Source organism: Mus musculus, chromosome 2 (assembly GCF_000001635.26).
Source record: "Mus musculus strain C57BL/6J chromosome 2, GRCm38.p6 C57BL/6J".
Lineage (NCBI taxonomy): Eukaryota > Metazoa > Chordata > Mammalia > Rodentia > Muridae > Mus > Mus musculus.
The window spans coordinates 73,561,072-73,581,096 of record NC_000068.7 but is presented as its reverse complement, the minus strand read 5'-3'; the positions used below and the strand labels follow the sequence as shown (position 1 = coordinate 73,581,096).

At 45.6% G+C, this 20,025-nt stretch overlaps 1 protein-coding gene and 1 long non-coding RNA gene across 2 annotated transcripts; one reads left to right on the top strand and one right to left on the bottom strand.

Annotated features, from left to right (window-relative positions):
* The first annotated feature begins 758 nt into the window (after positions 1–758).
* On the top strand, positions 759–17,816 carry Chrna1 (cholinergic receptor, nicotinic, alpha polypeptide 1 (muscle)). Its single transcript, NM_007389.5, has 9 exons — positions 759–852; positions 6,466–6,611; positions 6,732–6,776; positions 7,728–7,837; positions 9,489–9,684; positions 10,453–10,690; positions 12,782–13,005; positions 14,156–14,395; positions 14,790–17,816. The coding sequence occupies exons 1-9, from the start codon at positions 810–812 to the stop codon at positions 14,919–14,921; spliced, it is 1,374 nt and encodes a 457-aa protein (NP_031415.2). The 5' UTR covers positions 759–809; the 3' UTR covers positions 14,922–17,816.
* On the bottom strand, positions 15,719–19,911 carry Gm30940. Its single transcript, XR_866434.2, has 2 exons — positions 19,804–19,911; positions 15,719–15,897 (listed from the first exon to the last, which is right to left on the bottom strand). It is a non-coding gene; the product is annotated as a predicted gene, 30940 (long non-coding RNA).
* Positions 19,912–20,025: the final 114 nt, after the last annotated feature.

The following is a 20,025-nucleotide window of genomic DNA, read 5'->3' as shown; positions in this document are numbered from 1 at the left end:
TTAAAAGCTGCATATGATCGTATATGGAATTCTCCAGCATCCAATTCAACACTGGCTACTTCTTTCAAACTCATGCAGGCACAAAAGATGTCACAGGCCTATGACACAGAATTTCATTCCATGTCTAGGGAGAGTACACTTGCGTGGTTAAGGACAGTTGCACAGTGGTGTCTACTCAAATCCGTAGCCTCCACTGAAATCATGCTCAAAGTATTTTGCTAATAATTGATTCATGGGCCTGCGAGATGACTCAGCGGGTGAAGGAACTTGCCACCAAGTCTGATAACCTGAGTTTGATCCCCAGGGCACACACAGTAGGAGAACCAACTTCTGAAGACTCTCTCTATTCTACATAGGCACCATGGCATACCACCACCACCCTCACATAAAGCAAATTAATTAATTAATTAAAACCCCTATATACAAGACTAGGGGTTCAGTACACTGGTAGAGTTGTGATAGCCATTTCTATTTAACCCATTTATATTTAGCTAGCACGTGTGAAGTCAGGGTTTGATCTTCAACACCAAACACAATGACAAGCCTCTGACTCATGATCTATGTAGACTCTCAGACACTTTACATCTAGTAAGAGTATAGCGATCATGTTAAGCAAGGCACGTCTGTGGCCACAGAAGGCCCCAAGCTTTGAGGCTGTGGGCAGCTCAGCTGTCATGCGGGCACACAGGTGATGTAAGACAATAGCTGTGGAGTCAGCTGGCTTCCAAGGCCAGCAGCCAAGCTCCCTAAGCCAGGGTGGAGTAGGACCGGCAGCAAGCCGCTGGCGGCCACAGCGGCACCCACAGCCCATGGAGCTCTCGACTGTTCTCCTGCTGCTAGGCCTCTGCTCCGGTAAGTCCCAGGGCTGGGGGCAAGCTTTTGAGGGTGAAACACTACATTGCCATACCCACTGTTCCATACTCCAGTCTTGTTTCTTTGATGGGAACACAGGACACAGCCACACCAGCCAAAGGCTTCTCTATCAGTCATAGCTTGGTGTCGGCTGGAATGTACTCTTGAGGATAGATTTTGGGTTTGTTTTTCCCAGAGTGGGAGCTGCCTGATCAAAAGTTGCAAGCAAGAGATCCTGGTTGCTCTATGGTTGCCTGGTCGCAGGCTCAGCCATGTGATCATTGTAGCGCCACTTGTACAGTCTGAGCCACTGGTGGACTATGCTATCATTCAGAGCTACCTTCATGTTCAGATGTCTAGCAGTCATGTCCAACACTCAGCCGGAGGGCTGCATGTGGCCAAAAAGATCTAGGAGCAATGCAAAATCATACATTATTTAAACTTTGTTATTTTATTTTTGATATTATATTATTGTTGTTGTTAGTAGTAGTAGTAGTAATAACTAGATTGCATAGTTTGGGTGTGAACTTTGTAACTGTTGGGCCTTTTGTCACTCTAGAATTTGTCTGAGAATGAAGAGGTTTGATTGACAGCTACAGGTGCCAGGAAAGAAAACTTGTTAACAAATGTAACTAAACTGTCTCTACAAAGAAACTGTTTTATCCTGTTTAGTTTTTTTTTTCTTTTTTTTTAAGTTCAGAGATTCGTTTTTTAAAGTCCACCACCCCAGACTTTTTAAGGATCTTACTGATAGGCAGGTTTTATGTCTGAGTTGGACTTCTGAAACCTAGCACAGCCCTTGACCTACTCTCTGCTCTGGAATGTGTCCATCACAACAGCTGAAACGCTATCCTGAGCCCCAGACTTCCGGAAGAGGGAAACAGGAGATGTGTGTTGATCACTTCCGAGGAACTTACTGGATCCCATCCCTCTGAGGAGCAAGGTGGTCTAAAGCCTGCAGCTCCCCTCGCTCTACCATTGCTCTGACAAACACAAGCCTTCCAGGCAAGAACAGAGAGGAGATATATATATATATATGTTTGTTTGTTTCCAAAATCAGAGTTAGAGGAAATATCTAAACTCAGATACCTTCAATCCTGTGGAATTTGAAGTTGATCCAACCGAAGCAGGCTCAGCATGTGCATGCATGAGTTTACAAACACTACACTCAGTGAAAACTTGTTTTTAAAAAATTTTTTAAAAGATTTTTAAAATTTTTATGTGTATTAATGTTTTGCCTGCATGTATGTGCACCACATGTGTGCCTGGTGCCTACAGAGGTCAGAAAAGGGCCTCAAATCCCCTAGAGTTGGAGTTACAGATACCCACGTGAGCCACCATGTAGGTACTGGGAACAGAACCTGGGTCCTCTGCAAGAGCAGCCAGTGCTCTTAACTTCTGAGCCGTCTCTCCAGCCCCCTCAGTGAAAATTCCTAAGTGATATGCTTCTAAAAACACCTACAAGACCTCTTAGAACAGCAAAGTTCATGTGCAGCTGTTAAGAGATGTCTATGCTGTGTGCTTTGATCAAACCAAAATTTCCTGGGTTGATTCCACACGTAGTCTGTAAGAAGCAGAGGAAGCCCTGAGCAGGTGAAATCCTGGGTAGGTATGTGTGTTGACATGGGTGTGGCCATGTCAAGAACCCCCAAAAGCCTCAGACCCATGGAGGGGAATGGGAAAGCCTTCCTCTGGTTCACTTGTGAATATTGGAAGGATGTGTTTTCCGCCCCCTGTGTATTATGGATGATGACTGCAGAACTGTTCCCATGGAGACAGCTAACCTGGCCCCCTTAATCCAACTGTATTTTATAAACCCTGCATCCCTGCTTAACTGTATGCAGTAACTCTTCCCCCCATTCAATCTATTCAATAAACACATTGAGCACCCTGGGTTCCAAGGTTTCTTTGCCTGAAAGGCCAGACCATCCAATCATAGCTTTTCTGTGTGTCCATGTGTCTGTGTCCACATGTCTGTCTATGTTTCTTTCTCAGTTCCCTCACTGTCCCAGTCAGGTCCTTTTCTAGAGCCATGCAAAGGTTGGAACAGTAGTCCATAGGAATTTAGAATTATAAAATGCAGCCCAACACCCTAAATTTATTTATTGTAAGGAAACTGAAGGTAAAAGATATAAACTGGCCTGCAAGGTGGCACACCATACATTTTAGAATGTGATCACTTAAAACCTTTGTGTGTCTCCCCCTCTCCCCCCCCAGGCCTAAAACAACCTGAAATCACCAAGATAGAGACGTAGCATGAGGTTGGAGTAAGGTTTACCCAAGGTGGCTCACTACAGCTCAGAATTCTATTCGTCAAAACCAGGGTCCTGTTCCCTGTGGGACAAATAAAAATTGGGCTGATCGGGGGGAGGGTATAGGGGGCTTTGAGGATAGCATTTGAAATGTAAATGAAGAAAATATCTAATAAATTTAAAAAATTGGGCTGATGAGATGGCTCAGTCAGTAAAGCACTGGTCTTACAAGCACAGGACCTAGTTCAATTCCTCACAACCTATATTTAGAAAACCAGGTTAGTGGCAACGTCTGTACTCCCAGCCCTGGGAAAGGGAAGGCAGAGAGATCCCGTGTGCTTCCTGGCCATCTAGCGTAACCTACATGATAAATTTTAGGCTAACGACAGGCCATCTCCAAAAAGATGTGGATCCCTGAGAAGTGACATCTGAGGTTGTCTTCTGGCTTGCACACACATGTACACATATATGTACTTGCATACACACATGCAAATACACATGGCCACACACATATAATATGATCTAGAAAGCACGCTTTACACACAATCACATACATGCAATATGATGTAGAAAATGCCCTTTGAACTTGTGGCGGAATTCATCCTCTGGTCAGGGTCGATTTCTCCGAGCTTGCTGAACACACAACAGTTGCAGTTCTGATTACATATCACCTTTCAACAAATTTCTCCCGTCATCCACTCGAGAATCTCAATTATGCCACTGCCACCTTTCTCAGAGCACATCAATTCTCAATGGGCTAATAGTCAGTGATGTTAATGGCAAATGTCACTCACCATGTGAGTAGAGAGAAGTTAGCCTTGACAGGTTCACCTTCAAATATTTTAACGTTTCTAAAACAATGTTTGCATGCAGTAGACTTTCAACAGATGTTTGGTGAGGTAACAATGTCACTACCACCGAGATTTGGCAACAACAGGCAATGTTGACATGCCTTGTCTTCTATGTAGAACCTTCCTCTTTAATGAAAGAGAGTTTACTGGCATGCTTTGACTCCAGCACTGCAAGCCATATTGGAGCTGGAAAGGGATTCGCAGAATTCTTCCTTGGAGTCTCGTAAAATTCTATTACATCGGCTTGCTTACTCATTCTTTCACTGATGGTCCTATGGGCTGCTTCCTGGCAATGGACTACAGTAATGTTTCTATAAACCCTGTGGAGGGAAACTGTATCTCCTCACCTTGCCTATTGAAGCCACTCTAAGGAGTAGAGATTGAGGTGGAAATTTCTCACAAAGGGCATGGGCAAGGGTAGGAGGTGAGTGTCTCCAGCATGCTGGCATGCCCATTCCCCCAGTCCTCCTCTCTTGGTGAATCATTAGGCTACATGAATAGCTTTTCTGGGACACACTGCTGACCCTCTTGCTTTCTAGTGTGTTCCTCCTGTGCAAAATCTGGGTCTTTGCACAACACCCCCTTTTGAGAGTCATCAGCTGGCCTGCAATTTGGGGGAAGTTCTATGAGAAAGTTCTTTGATACTCTTGGAAATTTTGTGTTTTAGACAACTTAGGAAGCTAGATGTGAGATGTGGCTAGGTCGGGGTTCATGGGGGTCACAGCAAAGATGTTTGAGCTATGCCTGGAGATTTGCAAAAGCTCACATCTAATTAGAGATTACATTTTACCTTTAGGGATGAGATAAACTGTCTGGAACCCTGCTTCTAGCTAGGAGGGGACCTGGGAGGGTATGGCTAAGCACTGAGCCTCAGTATTCTCATCTGTGAAGCTGGGGTTAAAATAAAAATCACCCACTGAAATATTATAACTATTGGGGAGGATTATAGATAGTCATAGGATTTAACTTAGCAGTTAGTTGTGTAGCATTAGTCATTTTATAAAGATCTAAGGTCTGGGTGAGAAATAACACTACCCAGCAAAGAGGGAACGCATCTCATGAATCCAACATCTAAAGGTTTCTTGGCCCGTGAAGAAGTAGTGGTGACCTCAGCATCAGCCTTCAGACAGGGGGTGTCTGGTTCCATGAATCAGGGTAAATGGATTGCACGTCTGCTCTTGGATAGGCAGCCTCCGTCTTGGTCAGGCTGGAGTTATGGAGGCCCTTATATGGCACATGGCGAATTTGGGAGGGGTGTGCCCTAGGGAGAAGGGTATCCACAGTTGTGAGGCTCCAGCCAGCCCTCACCACACTCATAAAATTAGGAGCTGGGATCACCACTTGGGGTGTGAAGGTTCTATTAGCCGAGTGACCTTGGCGCAAGTCATGCAGTTTCTGAAGGTCGGAGTGGTCACCTTGCCTCCGCAGCCTCTGGGGGCGGGAGGTGGGGGGTGGGGTGGGGGTGGGGTGGTACCTAGGAGAGCCAAGAAGGGAACTGTGTTCTGAGTAGAAGTCCTAACCCCAAGTCATCACAGCTTGGTTGGTTGGTTTGTTCTTTCTGTTTTAATTGGTACATGGCTCTAATGGCAGAGATTTGTCAAAAACTGAGATTAAAATACACATCCCATAAATTTGATTATTTTAACCAATTAAAGTACACAGTTCAGTGGTAATATCACCATTACATAGTTCTGATACTCTTTAGTTGTCTCCAAAGGTCGCCCCGAACCCATTAAGTGGCCCTGTTCTCCAAGTCACTTGGAACCCGCAATCTTTCCTCTTCTGTAGACTTAGCATCCAGATGTCTCATGCACCATGTAGCCTTTTATATCTGAGTTTTCACACTAGCTTAATGAAGTTATCAAGGTGCATCCATCTTTCCACAATATCCTTACTTTCTTCCCCTTTTATGACTTGATACTACTCCATTGTTTGGATACACCAAAATGCATCCACTTACATAATTGCTGATGGTACTTCAAGTATCGTATGTAGTGCTGCTATTCCTTTGGATGTACACCCAGGAGTATACTTGCTGGGACATATGGTAACTCTAGTTTAGATTGTTAAGGAACTTAATATGTTATATTCTCACCAACAGTGTGTGAGGTTTTGATTTTTCCATAACTTCGCCAACCGTATTACTTTCCTTTTTGTTCACTGTGGCCAGCTAGGGGCTGCAAGCCAGCATCTACTTTTAACTGCTAATGGCATCAAGAGATAGGCAGCCAGTAAGTCCAGACATGTCAGGGTCTGAAGCACCTAGCCTTTCTGTGGCTTTTCCATGTGTGCAGTGTCCTGTCGAATGTGAAGTGGCCAGAGGCTGCATTAAGTAAGGTCACCTATCCAGAGAACAAGTGTTGTCTCACTGGGGTATGGGACCACACCAGCAACTGTGTTTGGGAGTGGACTCTGTGCTTTTCATTAGCTGGCTGTGCCATGAACCCTGGAGAGACTGTGTGCAGGGTGGAGAACAGCATCTGACAATATATGTGTCATTTCCTGCCCAGCTGGCCTTGTTCTGGGCTCCGAACATGAGACGCGTCTGGTGGCAAAGCTCTTTGAAGACTACAGCAGTGTAGTCCGGCCAGTGGAGGACCACCGTGAGATTGTACAAGTCACCGTGGGTCTACAGCTGATCCAGCTTATCAATGTGGTAAGACCAGGGCTGGGGGCTCCCTGTGGCACCCACCCTGTGGGACCCCATCTCACACTGGATCATCTCCCCTTGGCTTCCCTACTCATGCCCTAAAGACGGGATCTTCTCTCTTCTTAGGATGAAGTAAATCAGATTGTGACAACCAATGTACGTCTGAAACAGGTAATCCAGCTGTGTTATTGTATTTACGTTGAGTTTGTTCACCTAAAATTAAACCTGGGCTCAGGGGAAATAAATCTAGGTAGGAGAATCATATACCAAAATGTTGAAAGGAGGTCTGTTGGGATGATGGAAGCATATATATATATATATATATATATATATATATATATATATATATATATACACATATGCACATATACACATATGCATGTATGCATATACATATGTACATTTATATACACATACATAAATATATGCATACATGTATGTGCATATCTGCACATATGCATATATGCACATGTGCATTTACTCTATTCATACATATATACACATACACATACATATATACATATACACACATACATACACATACACATACACATACATATACATATATGCATGCTGATGTCCTGTTTGATTTGGTTCTCTTTCCATTCTTTTCGTGTTTGCTTTTCTCTGTGTGGATTCATTTGCTAGGGAGACCATAGCCATGGAATACAAACTAGAAGGCTTTAACAACAGGAATTTATCATGGCAACTTCTGGAGGCCAGATGTTCCAAAGTTAATGTGTCATTGGAGCTTGTTCCCTCTGAGGACTGAGGGGAAATCAATTCCACAACTTTCTACTAGGCTTGTAGATAGCTGCTGCCATGTTCACAAAACATTTTCTCTGTGTATTCGGTGTCTGTGTGTGCGACTTAAATTTCCTCTTTTTATAAAGATGCTGGACAAGGGTTCACCCTAATGACTTCGTCTTCACTTCATTCCTCTATAAAGAGCCAACTAAAGGCCCATTCTTAAGAATGAGCTAGCACTTTGCAAAAGTGATTTTCACCGTAATACAACTCAGCTGATAACACTGCATTTCCAAAGCTTGCTGGCTTATCCGAATTCTGGATAAGTTGAACACTGATTTGACCTTCTAACCGAGGAAATGTTTCTCTTTCTAGCAATGGGTCGATTACAACTTGAAATGGAATCCAGATGACTATGGAGGAGTGAAAAAAATTCACATCCCCTCGGAAAAGATCTGGCGGCCGGACGTCGTTCTCTATAACAAGTAAGCAACGCCACAGGACCAGGCAGGGTGGGCCAGCGTCCCCTCGGAAGGACTGCCACATGCGTTTCCCCATCGTTTGCATTAAATAACCCTTAAAACCAGAACCACGCTGACAGGCAAGGAGTGCCATATGGCATCCCATGTTATGAATAGAAACAATTATGGAAGCCAAATTGAATCAGGGCTGTGGGTGGGACATTAATCCCAGAGAGCTACAATGGTGCTTGTGGCAACCACAGGAGACACCGAGACTTCCTGTCTGAATTCCTTGGGATCGAATACCTTCCCCCCAACCCCCCCGCCCCAGGGGTCTCAACTCTCGGGAGTGTTATTCATCACATCCTGAACGCCATCCCACCATCAGTGCCCGGATGCCTCCCTTGCCATCCACTGGGCCCTGCAACAGACTGTGTGTTGTGAAATTATAATGTGATTCACGACACTTGGCTTAATTACACGCTCATTATCATATGCCCTTCATTTGTCAGGGAATATTCATTTCAAAGAGCATCCTTCCAAGGCAGGAACAGGAGCATGCGCAGTCAGCTAGCTAGAGGATTTGCAGTCTGATCCCGTGCTTTACAGCAGATGTTCCTGGGGCTGGTAGGAGCTGTGGATGAAAATGGTGCCCTCTGGCGGCCATCCCAGCATCTAGCACACAGCTAGAGCTGGGATTGCAGGGTGAGCCAAACTCCCCACTGTTTGGTGGTGCCTTTCTGGGGAGAGATGTTGATAGATGCAGTGTCTTGTCTTCAGTAGAACTCCACAACTCTCATTCTCTCCGAAGACTACCAGAAGCACCTCCGTGGCTAGAGAAAAGGGCTGGGGATGCAGCTCAGTGGTAGAGGATTTGTCTAACTTGTGAAGCCCTTATATTGAATCCCGAGAATTAGAGGAAATGAAAGGTTTTTGTTTTTGTTTTTTTAATCTGTTTCCAGTTTCTGAAAAGGGACCCAGCTATGTGACCATGTTAGATCTTCCAACTCACGTGGCCTTCCTAGATGCCTGGCGCCAAAGACCACACTTAGGCAGCGAGGGGCTCCCCCCCCTTCTCTCCCAGCTAGTGTTCGCTCCACTGCTGGTCAGGGGCATCTGAGTTTGTGACTTGTCCCACCGAGTTCTAAACAGCTCTCAGAAGAACACCAGTTCTGCCCCTCCCCCATACAACATTCAGCTGCTAGGAGTGTTTTATTTTAGATTTCTAGTCTTTCCAGCCAACTCTGAAAGCACACAGATGGAGTCTGCCATTACAGGTGTCTCTGGGGACAGGACAGGAAAGGCTGAGGTGCAGCGGGCCTGTGTCACTTGTGACTCTGTAAAGTCTGTAGATTACCTACCTCATTCATCTTCCCAGAATCTGACTTGGGCCTTGCTTAGCGCTCAGAAATCTGTATTTGGCTTTCTCTCATTGATTCATTGATAGACTGGGCTTTGCTACGTAGCCCAGACTGACTGAGGAATCTGAGTCCGCCTGCCTCAGCTTCTAGAGTTCTGGAATCACAGTACACGCCATCACACTTGGCCAGTGCTTAGGAATGTGTGGTTTTTGACCATCACCCAAGTGAGTGTTGGTGTAGGACAAATTTGGGAAGCACCACCATCGACTGGAATGCAGTATTGGAGACATTGTCCTCTCTTACCCTGACCACAGCGCAGACGGCGACTTTGCCATTGTCAAATTCACCAAGGTGCTCCTGGACTACACCGGCCACATCACCTGGACACCGCCAGCCATCTTTAAAAGCTACTGTGAGATCATTGTCACTCACTTTCCCTTCGATGAGCAGAACTGCAGCATGAAGCTGGGCACCTGGACCTATGACGGCTCTGTGGTGGCCATTAACCCGGTAGGTGGTGGCCTCCTGGGATGCAGCTGGCTTCAGGACTAGGGCCACCTAGGTGTCCAAGTCAGCCTCTGGACAATCACAGGCTCCTGGCACCACTCTGAGCTAGAGAAGCATCTAGTGTATGGCTTTCAGCTGAGTGCCAAGGTTCTTTTTTTTTTTTTTTTAAATTATATATATATGTGTGTGTGTGTACATATATATACATACATATATCTCTGTGTGTATACATATATATATACATATACATATATATGTATACACACATACACACACTGTAGACGTTTACAGACACACTAGAAGAGGGAGGACATCAGCTCTCATTACAAATGGTTGTGAGCCACCATGTGGTTGCTGGGACTTGAACTCAGGATCCCTGGAAGAGCAATCAGTGCTCTTAACTGCTGAGCTATCTCTCCAGCCCCTGAGTGCCAAGGTTCTTAATACACTACTCAGGAGGGCTAAGTAAGAGTTTAAATAAATTCTCTTCGTTATGTGCTGTCTCCAAGAAGTCTGATAAAAACGAGTCTTGAGTGCAACTCAGGGGCCAGTGTTTTAAAGTTCCCTGGAGATTTGAGTGCAGAGCCAAAATGAACAACCCTAACTTACTATATGACGTGTTCTATAGGAAATAAACCTATTACCCCAAAGCAGAGGTAGCCCAACATCCCTCTTGGCAAAGTGACCCTCCGTATGGTACATGGCTACCATGTCTCTGCCCTTCCTCGGGGTGGTGTAGCAGGAGTCTTCAGACCTTGTTTTGATTCTCAGGAAAGTGACCAGCCCGACCTGAGTAACTTCATGGAGAGCGGGGAGTGGGTGATCAAGGAAGCTCGGGGCTGGAAGCACTGGGTGTTCTACTCCTGCTGCCCCACCACTCCCTACCTGGACATCACCTACCACTTCGTCATGCAGCGCCTGCCCCTCTACTTCATTGTCAACGTCATCATTCCCTGCCTGCTCTTCTCCTTCTTAACCAGCCTGGTGTTCTACCTGCCCACAGACTCAGGTGAGTGCCGTTGCCATGGCAACAGCAGCCAGCAGCCATGGAGCTCATGCTGCTAGGTTAGGGACAGCCAGGGGTAAGTGTGCACTCACGGAGGTACAGAGACCCAAGTCATCATTGCTGTGCACAGGGTGCAAACAGACAGTTGCTGGGTGGCAATCGGATCTAAGTGAGGCTCACAGCTGGGAACCAAACTCAGGTCCTCTGGAAGAGCAACAAGTGCCCTTAGCCACTGAGCGTCTCTCAATGTGCATGGGTATTTTTGCCTACATGTATGTCTGTGCACTACATGTGTGTGCCTGGTGCTCATGGAGGCCAAAATAGGGCATCGGTTCCCCTGGAACGACAGTTATAGATGCTTGTGAGCTGCAATGTGGATCCTGGGAATGAAGCAGCCAGTGCCCTTGACTTCTGAGCCATCCCTTTTACCCCCTATATTTCTTTTGAACACCTAAGTACAAATAAATATTTTCAACTTCTTAATCAAATGAAACCCCTGAAAGCAAGAGAAAACACTCCTAGAGCAATACAGAACTAATTAGCATCTACAAATACTGACTAGTTTGTGACTGTAAATAGTAAATACTTATGAGTACTCTAAGCTTGGTAGATGTTAGCTATTATAGTATTATTAAATAGCAAATGGCAAATAACTTGATAACTTTAATGTTTACAGTTCTGGCTCTTTTTTTTTTGAGGATTCCTTGCTTATCTTTTCTCTGTATCCCCCTTTTTAGTCTCTTCACATATTCACAAGGTCACCAGTTCTAGGATGTCTGAGGGTCCTGAAATCCAAGGATGCTCAAGTCCCTCATATAAAATGACATTGTAGTCACATGGAACCACTGGACATCCTATGATACTTAAAATTATTTCTTGCCACACTGTAAAGACTATACAAATAGTTATAACATTGTTTTGTTTGAGGGATTGTGGCAGAAAATCTACATATAGTTCATATAGATACAATTTAATTTTTCTGAATATTTTCAATCTGAGTTCGGTTGAATTCTTACAAAATCTGCAGATACAGACCTTTGTCCATCTACCACCTGGAAAGGGTTTGACAAGTTCTACAATAACAGCAGAAAAGGCAACAAAAGAGAGCTCCCTAGGGCCCCAACAAGAACAGCACCCCACAAAGATGACCCAGTACCAGTCAGCCTGACCCTCCTGCAGCCTACCCAGCCAGGACCCCTGAGACTCAGGCCTGCAGGAAAACGGCAGAGGATTTGGGAAACCAAATCAAACCAAGAAATAAGTGAGAAGACAAACTTTCTAGACAAAAGTGAGAGGAGGCAAGGCGGTTGTGAGCCCCCGGGTGTGCTGCAGACAGCACCTGGATGGCAGACTTTGTGTGTGTGTGTGTGTGTGTGTGTGTGTGTGTGTGTGTGTGTGTGTGTGGTGGGGGGTTGCTTGTTTGTTTGTTTTGTTTGTTTTACAGTTTTGGTCTAGCAGCTTCATATTGAGAGAAAGGTATTTCCGGGCTGCCTGGCCGCCTCTTGGGTAACAGAAAGACCAGGGGCAAGGTTTATTCAAACTTCTACCTTCTCTAGCTTGCCAACCCAGAATCCCTCTTGTTTTCCTGAATACCAACAACAATAAAAAAGAGTCTAGGACATGAAACAAAGTCGCCATTTGCTGCTTGGCAGCTGGAATGGAAACCTGGCCACAAAATGCTGTCAGGGCCCGAGGTCTCGCAGAAAGGATCACCAGAATTATCCTTTGAGAACAAGCTGGTCACGTTCCTTCACCTTGGGTTTTGGTGGCTGATGAGCGCGCAGGGACTGCTTGATGGAATGGTACAGGTGGATGCTCTGAGCAGCAGCAGCCTGTTTCTCTATAGCTCTGAAAGCAAGGAGCCAACACGGTCAGTCTATTCTGAGGCCACTCTCCTGGGCTTGCAGAAGACACTTCTCCGTGTCCTCCCACAGTCTTCCCTGTGCATGTCTGCGTCCAATCCCCCCACCCCCCTTACTGTGACACCAGTATACCATACTCTTGTTCTGCCTTAATGGCCATGTATCCAAATTCTGACCTCCTGGAGTTCCAGGAGCAGGCGGGTTGTTACATTTCTTCCTTTTGCCTTTCTAGGGGAGAAGATGACGCTGAGCATCTCTGTCTTACTGTCCCTGACCGTGTTCCTTCTGGTCATTGTGGAGCTAATCCCTTCCACCTCCAGCGCTGTGCCCCTGATCGGGAAGTATATGTTGTTCACCATGGTCTTTGTCATTGCGTCCATCATCATCACCGTCATCGTCATCAACACACACCACCGTTCGCCCAGCACCCACATCATGCCCGAGTGGGTGCGGAAGGTGAGAGCCGAGACTCCCAGGTCTCCCTTCAGTGAACCCAGCGCAGTCCTGGCTAACACCTGAGTACTTAGTACTTAGTTCTTTCTGGGCTTCCTTGCGGGAGCAGCTCATGTAGCCTTCCCGGAGACAGTGGAAAAGTAGACCGAGTTAAGCCCACTTCCAATTCGAGTTTATGGACTCTGATTGGAGATTAATAGACCCCTGTCTTATGCGTGGGCATTCTTCAGCTTTTTATTGGTGTATTTTCCAATTTGTGAATAGACATGAGTATTTTCACTGGTGAAAATCGTCATGGAGAACAGAACAGAGAGAGAGAGAGAAAGGAGGGACCTATGTAAGGTGTGTGCTCACAAATATTTATATTATTGAACTAAAAATGTGTTAATACTTCACATATGGTTTTTTTAATTATTTATTTATTTATTACGTATTTTCCTCAATTACATTTCCAATGCTATCCCAAAAGTCCCCCATACCCTCCCCCCCACTTCCCTACCCACCCATTCCCATTCACATATGTTTTTATTTTAATTAATTTTGTGGTCACGCTGGGGATTGAACTCAGAGCTGTGAACATTCTTAACAAGCACTGTCCTGCTGAGCTATGTCCCCCAACCAGATATGCCCACTTTGATAAATGTCATAGAGATACTGAACTGTGTTGGTGTCAGTAATACTGGCTTACCATGTAGGAGGAGACTAACCGAATCTGTAGATGACGTCTCTGGGCAAGACCTCTGTATACTTAACAGCAGGAACAACAACAACAACAACGGAAGAAGAAGAAGAAGAAAAATAGTAGTTATTTTGTGAGGCTAAGTGTTTGTATACTTGAGGCTGCAGGAGCGGTCTTTAATCACAGACTGTCAGGAACTTTCTGTTGCCTGCGGAAGAGTCTGAAGTATAATGCAGCGTTGGCGACTGCACACAGGCTCCCTCCAGTGGCTAACTGCTTACATTACAGAATCATAGCTGTAGAATGCAGCCTGGAGCCTTTGCCCTCTAGTACAGTCCTTTTGTTTTAAGGACAAGGAGGGTGAGGTCTAGAAATGCTGGGTGACTTGTCCAAGATCACATTGCTTACCCAAAGTCAGTGATTCTGTAAATACTGACAAAAAGTCTCATGCCAAGAATTTCTTTTTTATGTCAGGTTTTTATCGACACTATCCCAAACATCATGTTTTTCTCCACAATGAAAAGACCATCCAGAGATAAACAAGAGAAAAGGATTTTTACAGAAGACATAGATATATCTGACATCTCTGGGAAGCCGGGTCCTCCACCTATGGGCTTTCACTCTCCGCTGATCAAGCACCCTGAGGTGAAAAGCGCCATCGAGGGCGTGAAGTACATTGCAGAGACCATGAAGTCAGACCAGGAGTCCAATAACGTAAGCTGTGTGGCTCCCAGTCCACACCTCCGGGTCTGTCTGTCTGTCTATCTATCTGCCTGCCTCTGCCTTCTGAGTGCTAAGACCAAAGGTTTGCGCCACAACCTCTAAGCTAACACACCTCTGGGTCTAAATGATTAAATGCATAAGTGTGACAGGGAGGTTGACCAATGAATTGGCTTCAAGCTCTAGTTACTAACTTCAGATGCACTGTGTTGACTATCTCTGGCAACTATAGTAAGTCATTTTGGCTTAATTATGCAAAAACTAAAGGTTGTAATATCAGGTGTTGAGGTTTGGAGGTTTACATATTGAAGGCCAGGCCAGTAGGGGGCGCTATGAGCCTGTGTCCCATCTCAGGGGATTCCTATCTAACGCCCTCTGCTTCCCCCAGGCCGCTGAGGAATGGAAGTATGTTGCCATGGTGATGGATCACATCCTCCTCGGAGTCTTTATGCTGGTGTGTCTCATCGGGACGCTGGCTGTGTTTGCAGGTCGGCTCATTGAGTTACATCAACAAGGATGAGCAGAGGCTGAGCTAAGCCTACCTCTGTCCCAGCCATAGCCATCGCTAGGAAAGATGGAAGAGAGGAAGGTCTGTCTCCTTGAATCCTTTCACACTTACCAAACATGCAGTGTTCTACATGTCCTACATGTTAATGAGAGTGATCTCTGCTCACACGGCTGTATTCTTGAAGTGTCTCCCCTTTGCTTCTGCTTTTAACACTATGGGCCTCCTTAAAGGGCGAACCCTTTGAAGTAAATAAAAGTGAGCCCTCAAAAGAAGTGTTTGCTTCTAAATGGCCCCTGGGAGAGTTTTGCTTGGATACTCAAGGTTTTCTGTTTGTATTGCCATGGCTAGTTGTTTTTGTTTTCTTTCCTTTAATAAATATAATTGTACTTATATGAGTGATCCGCCTACGTGTATGTCTCACATACACGCCTAGTGTCCATGAAGGTCAGAAGAAGGTATCCCATCTCCTAGAACTGGAACTACAAATGGTTGTGAGCGTCCACATGGAACCTGGGAATCAGGCCCTCTGGAAGAGCACCCAGTGTTCTTAACCACTGAACCACCCACCTATCGGGCTCAGTTAATTTTTATTTTTAAAGTGCTGAGAGTCCCTTACTTAAGACACACGGTTTCATACCTACTAGAAAAGTCGTGTCTACCAGATTCCCCAGATTTGATGTGGACACAAAGGAAGTGGTAGAAAGGAAATTAGGTAACTTTAAACTTAAAAAAAAATTGTGTGTGTGTGTGTGTGTGTGTGTGTGTGTGTGTGTACATACTCGCACACATTGATGAAATTGGGGGACAACTTTTAGGAGTTAGTTCTCATCTTTTATCTCATTTGAGGCAAAGTATCTTGTGATTTCTGCCGCTGTGTTACATTCTCATGTAAAGCTTCCTGGGGCATTTTCCTTTCTATACTTCTCGGCCCATGAACAGAGTGCAGGGATTCCAGATGCATGCCGCCATCTCCAGCTTTTCATAGGTCCTAGGATAGAATTTAGGTCGTTAGGTTTGTCCAGCAAAAAACTACTTTTACCTGCTTAATCCATTTCACTGGCCCAAAGGTAATTTTAGGGCGATCACATACAAATAGTATCAAAACCTCATGGTTTAAAGTAGACTTCTGAAACCAGGAGAGGGAGAATGCTTTCTTAAGTGATTTCTGTTTGAGAGGCCTTCTTGAAAGGGCGCTTGGGATTCCTTGGGATTGTACCTAGAGCTTTGCACACAGAGCTATAACTGAGCCTCAGCTCTCCCAACTTAACGGAGCCCCTGGATTTTGTTCTCAGGACCCGAGGAAGGGCAGATCCCATCCTCATCAAGGGTGTGCCTCTGACCCCATGAGAATCGTCTCGCCCGCATGGGTTTATTTTATCCAAATTGTTTTACACAGTCTCCATAATGTCCCTAATTTACAAATGGAAAAAAAAATTTTTGGGGAAAGTTAAACTCTGCTCCATCTAGAAGTAGAAGAACTGAGATCTGAACCCAGACAGAACTTAAGATTCTAAAACAGGGGCTGGAGAGATGGCTCTATGGTTAAGATCATTCCCAGCAACCACAGGGTGCATGGTGGCTCACAACCATCTACAGTGGGATCTGATGCCCTCTGCTGGTGTGCAGGTGTGCATATACAAAGCACTCACACATAAATACATAAACAAACAAACAAATATTTTTTAAAGATTTATTTATTTATTATATGTAAATACACTGTAGCTGTCTTCAGACACTCCAGAAGAGGGCATCAGATCTTGTTACAGATGGTTGTGAGCCACCATGTGGTTGCTGGGATTTGAACTCTGGACCTTCAGAAGAACAGTCGGGTGCTCTTACCCACTGAGCCATCTCACCAGCCCCAAATATTTTTTTTAAAAGTCAAAAAGAAAAGGGATTCTAAACCGACTTGCAGCTGATGGGGTCACCTGCTCCCTGCTCTCCCAGCATGCCTGGCGTGATCTAAGTAGTTCTGGTCTGTGTTGGTGGGGACTCTGTGATATCCTATTTCCTGCCTTCTCAATTAAAACCCCTGGCTTTTCCTTCAGTCCTTGGACGCAATCATGTTTGGAGTTCAGGCCCTATGAATGGAACCAGAAACGTATGCACACACCATCACCATTTCTGAAATCTGAAAAATAAATTCTCTGTGCCAAACTCTAGGCTCTAGTACAATTTACCCAGACCAAGAAGCCGTGTGGCTCTGGACGCAGAAAAGGCCTTTGAATCACAAACACATCTGATCCGTCATCTCCAGGGAGAGCTATAAACTGCATAACCAGGAGGCCAGTGCGAGCCCAGGTGGCTTCAATCTCCTGAGGGACTTCCCATCACCCCTGCACCAGTGCTGGGCTCTTTCATCTCAAATAGTTTGCACTTTAAAGTGGAAACAATTGGCAGTTTCTCAGAAAGTCACACTCGGGTCACCAAGTCACTCAGCAGTCCCATTCCCAGGTAGAGAGCCAAAGAAATCGAAAGAAAGACTTACACAATTTGTATGAGAACGCGCACAGAAGGCAAGAGCCAGAGAAAGCGGTCTAGGCTCCAACCCACAGACGACAAGCAAAAGGGATGTGGAGAATGGGTTTTGGGGTGTATGTGTGTAGGCCTGGGGGGCCATCGCCTTTTTGTTTTGTTGTTGTTTTTGAGATAGAGTTTCTCACTGGCCTGGAACTTGCCAAGTAGTTTAGGCTGGCTAGGCAGGCCATTCCGAGATCTGCCTGTCTCCTCTTTCTGCAAACAATTTAGTTGGCATGGGTTCTGGGGCTCTTACTCAGATCTAAAAACAAGCATTTTGTCAGTTGATCTAATTCTTTAGCTTTTTCTACTCACGACCACTTTTTGCTTGAGAAATGTTATGTAGAAATATAAAATATGTATAAAAATAAATAACAAAGAAATTTAATTAAAAAAATTCTCTGACATGCATAGCATTTTATCACCTATTAAGGATAAAAAATAAATTTGCTTTTGAGAGGGGTGTGTTTATTTTTTGTCTAACACAATCGCATCTAAAGATAAACAAATTTGATACTTACTTGCCTGGGACAATGGAAGGTAAATATCACAAGTCTCTGTTTTCAGTAATTAAACATAATATGCTCTAAGAGAGTAAGGTCACCGCAGTTCATGACATTCAATAGTATCAAATCTGAGCAGAGGTAAATCAGTGTGTTCACTGGTGTTGCATATCGTGATGGCGTGCACCGTGCAGTGTTCGTGTGTGTTCAGACCACAAGGCAACTCGTACAAACACTGCCACAGAAGATCTCAGAATCACGCTGTGTTTGATTTTTGAGCTAACTTTTGGTAATTGCACATCCGGAACCTGTTTCTGCTGCCCAGTTTTTCTGAAACCCCACACCTGGTCACATGACCATGTGGCCACAAGGTAAACTCCACTTACACAAGGTCCTTAGAAATACTCAGGTAGAAATGGAGAAGAGGCTGTGGGAGGCTGGGGCGGGGGGGTGTGGGGTGTGGAGGGGAAATTAGGAGTTATCGTTCATGGGAACAGACTTTCACTATGGCAAGATGAAAAGTTCGGGAGGCGGACTGCTGTGCTGACCACACAGCATTGATACCCGAGAGCTGTGTTCCTAAAAATGGGTGAAGCGCCACAATCTATGTCTGTGTACGCTCTAACAAGGGTAAACCAAAGGCCTCAGCCCTGAGCTCTCACTACAGAGTCTGGGGATACACGGAAGGCATGCTTCATACACTAGGAAGTCAAGACCTCCAGTGAGTTCTCTCAGATCACAAATCCTGCCCTTTGGCCATGTCTTTTTTTTTTTTGGTACACGTGTTCTCTGTGCATGTGTCTGTGGCCAGAGAACCTCTGATGTCATTCCCCAGGTGTCACTAACCATTCTGATATTTTGGTTGTGAGTCTAGTCTTTAGTGGCTGAGCCATCTCTCCAGCTCTCAACCACCGTCTTTTTAAAAGGCAGGCTCTCTTGCAGATGCTAGGCTGGTTGGCTGGTGATCTTGTGGATCCGCTGACTCTGACTTCCCAGAGTCGGGATTTCAAGTGTGTGGCTGCTGTTCCCTACTTTTTGTTTTTAAGTGGGAGTTCTAAGGATCAAAGCCAGGTGCTTGGAAGGCAAGCGTGTTACCACTGAGCATCTACTCAGCCCTATCACCATACAGTCCATTGCTTTCCAAGCAGCCATGACCTTCCCCCCATGTTCTCCACTCCACCCCACCCCCATCCTAGACAGCTTGGCCCCGTGTAGCTACAGTACTGCATCAATGTGCGCTCCATTAAACTCCAAAAATGGCTCTGTCATTCTGTCCTCAAGCCAGCGTCTCATTAGTTCAAGCCTGATTTTCAGAAGGCTACCAGTAAAATCGGTACAGGGACTTCCGGGAACTATCGCCACCTAGTGGTGTTTGTGAAAGGGTCCAGCCTGTGAGTTCCGTGTGCCTGTACATCTATTGGGTTGGCAGGCTGACTTCCGGAGAAATGAGGACCAAGAACACAAGGCAGGTGCTATCTGATAGAGATGAGTTTTCAGGATCAGGACTGGAGGACCCAATGTAGGGGGCGGGGTGTCTCAGGACTGAGGAGGGTTCTTACAATGAATTTCCCCAACCTGGGTGTTGAGGCAGCATTCACACGCACCCACACACTCATTGGGGTTGCAGTAAAGACTGAAGTGTCTGCACTACTGTGTCCCCCACTTTTATATGCTAAACCCTAACTTCTTTGCAACTGTATTGGAAGATGGGGCCTTTGGGAGGTAACCAGCCTTAGGGAGAGTCTTGAGTGTGTTTTGACAAGGAGAGGCATGCCAGAGAGCTTCTCCCTCCCTCCCTCCCTCCCTCCGTCCCTCCGTCCCTCCGTCCCTCCCTCCCTCCCTTCCTCTTTCCCTCTCTCCATGTGAGGACGGACCTTCTTGCATCCTGGTGGTGATGCTTGTCACGCTGGTGAGAACAGGGACACTGTAGCAGCTGGAATGAGCTTCAGCGTTCCAGCACACACCCCTCTCCCGCACCCCCCCCCCCCACCCTCCGTACTCGCCTCTACAATCAATCCCCTTCTTCCCTCACGGAGCTTAAAGCAGAGGCCGTCACGGGCATGGTTTCCACCGGACGCAGGGCAAAGTGAGGCTAA

Excerpts from the sequence above, each read along its gene's own strand:
- Chrna1 (NM_007389.5), top strand. The coding sequence starts at position 810 with ATGGAGCTCTCGACTGTTCTCCTGCTGCTAGGCCTCTGCTCCG. Across the intron at positions 6,612-6,731 it reads TGATCCAGCTTATCAATGTG|GATGAAGTAAATCAGATTGT; the intron begins GTAAGACCAGGG and ends CTCTCTTCTTAG. Across the intron at positions 13,006-14,155 it reads TGCCCGAGTGGGTGCGGAAG|GTTTTTATCGACACTATCCC; the intron begins GTGAGAGCCGAG and ends TTTTTATGTCAG.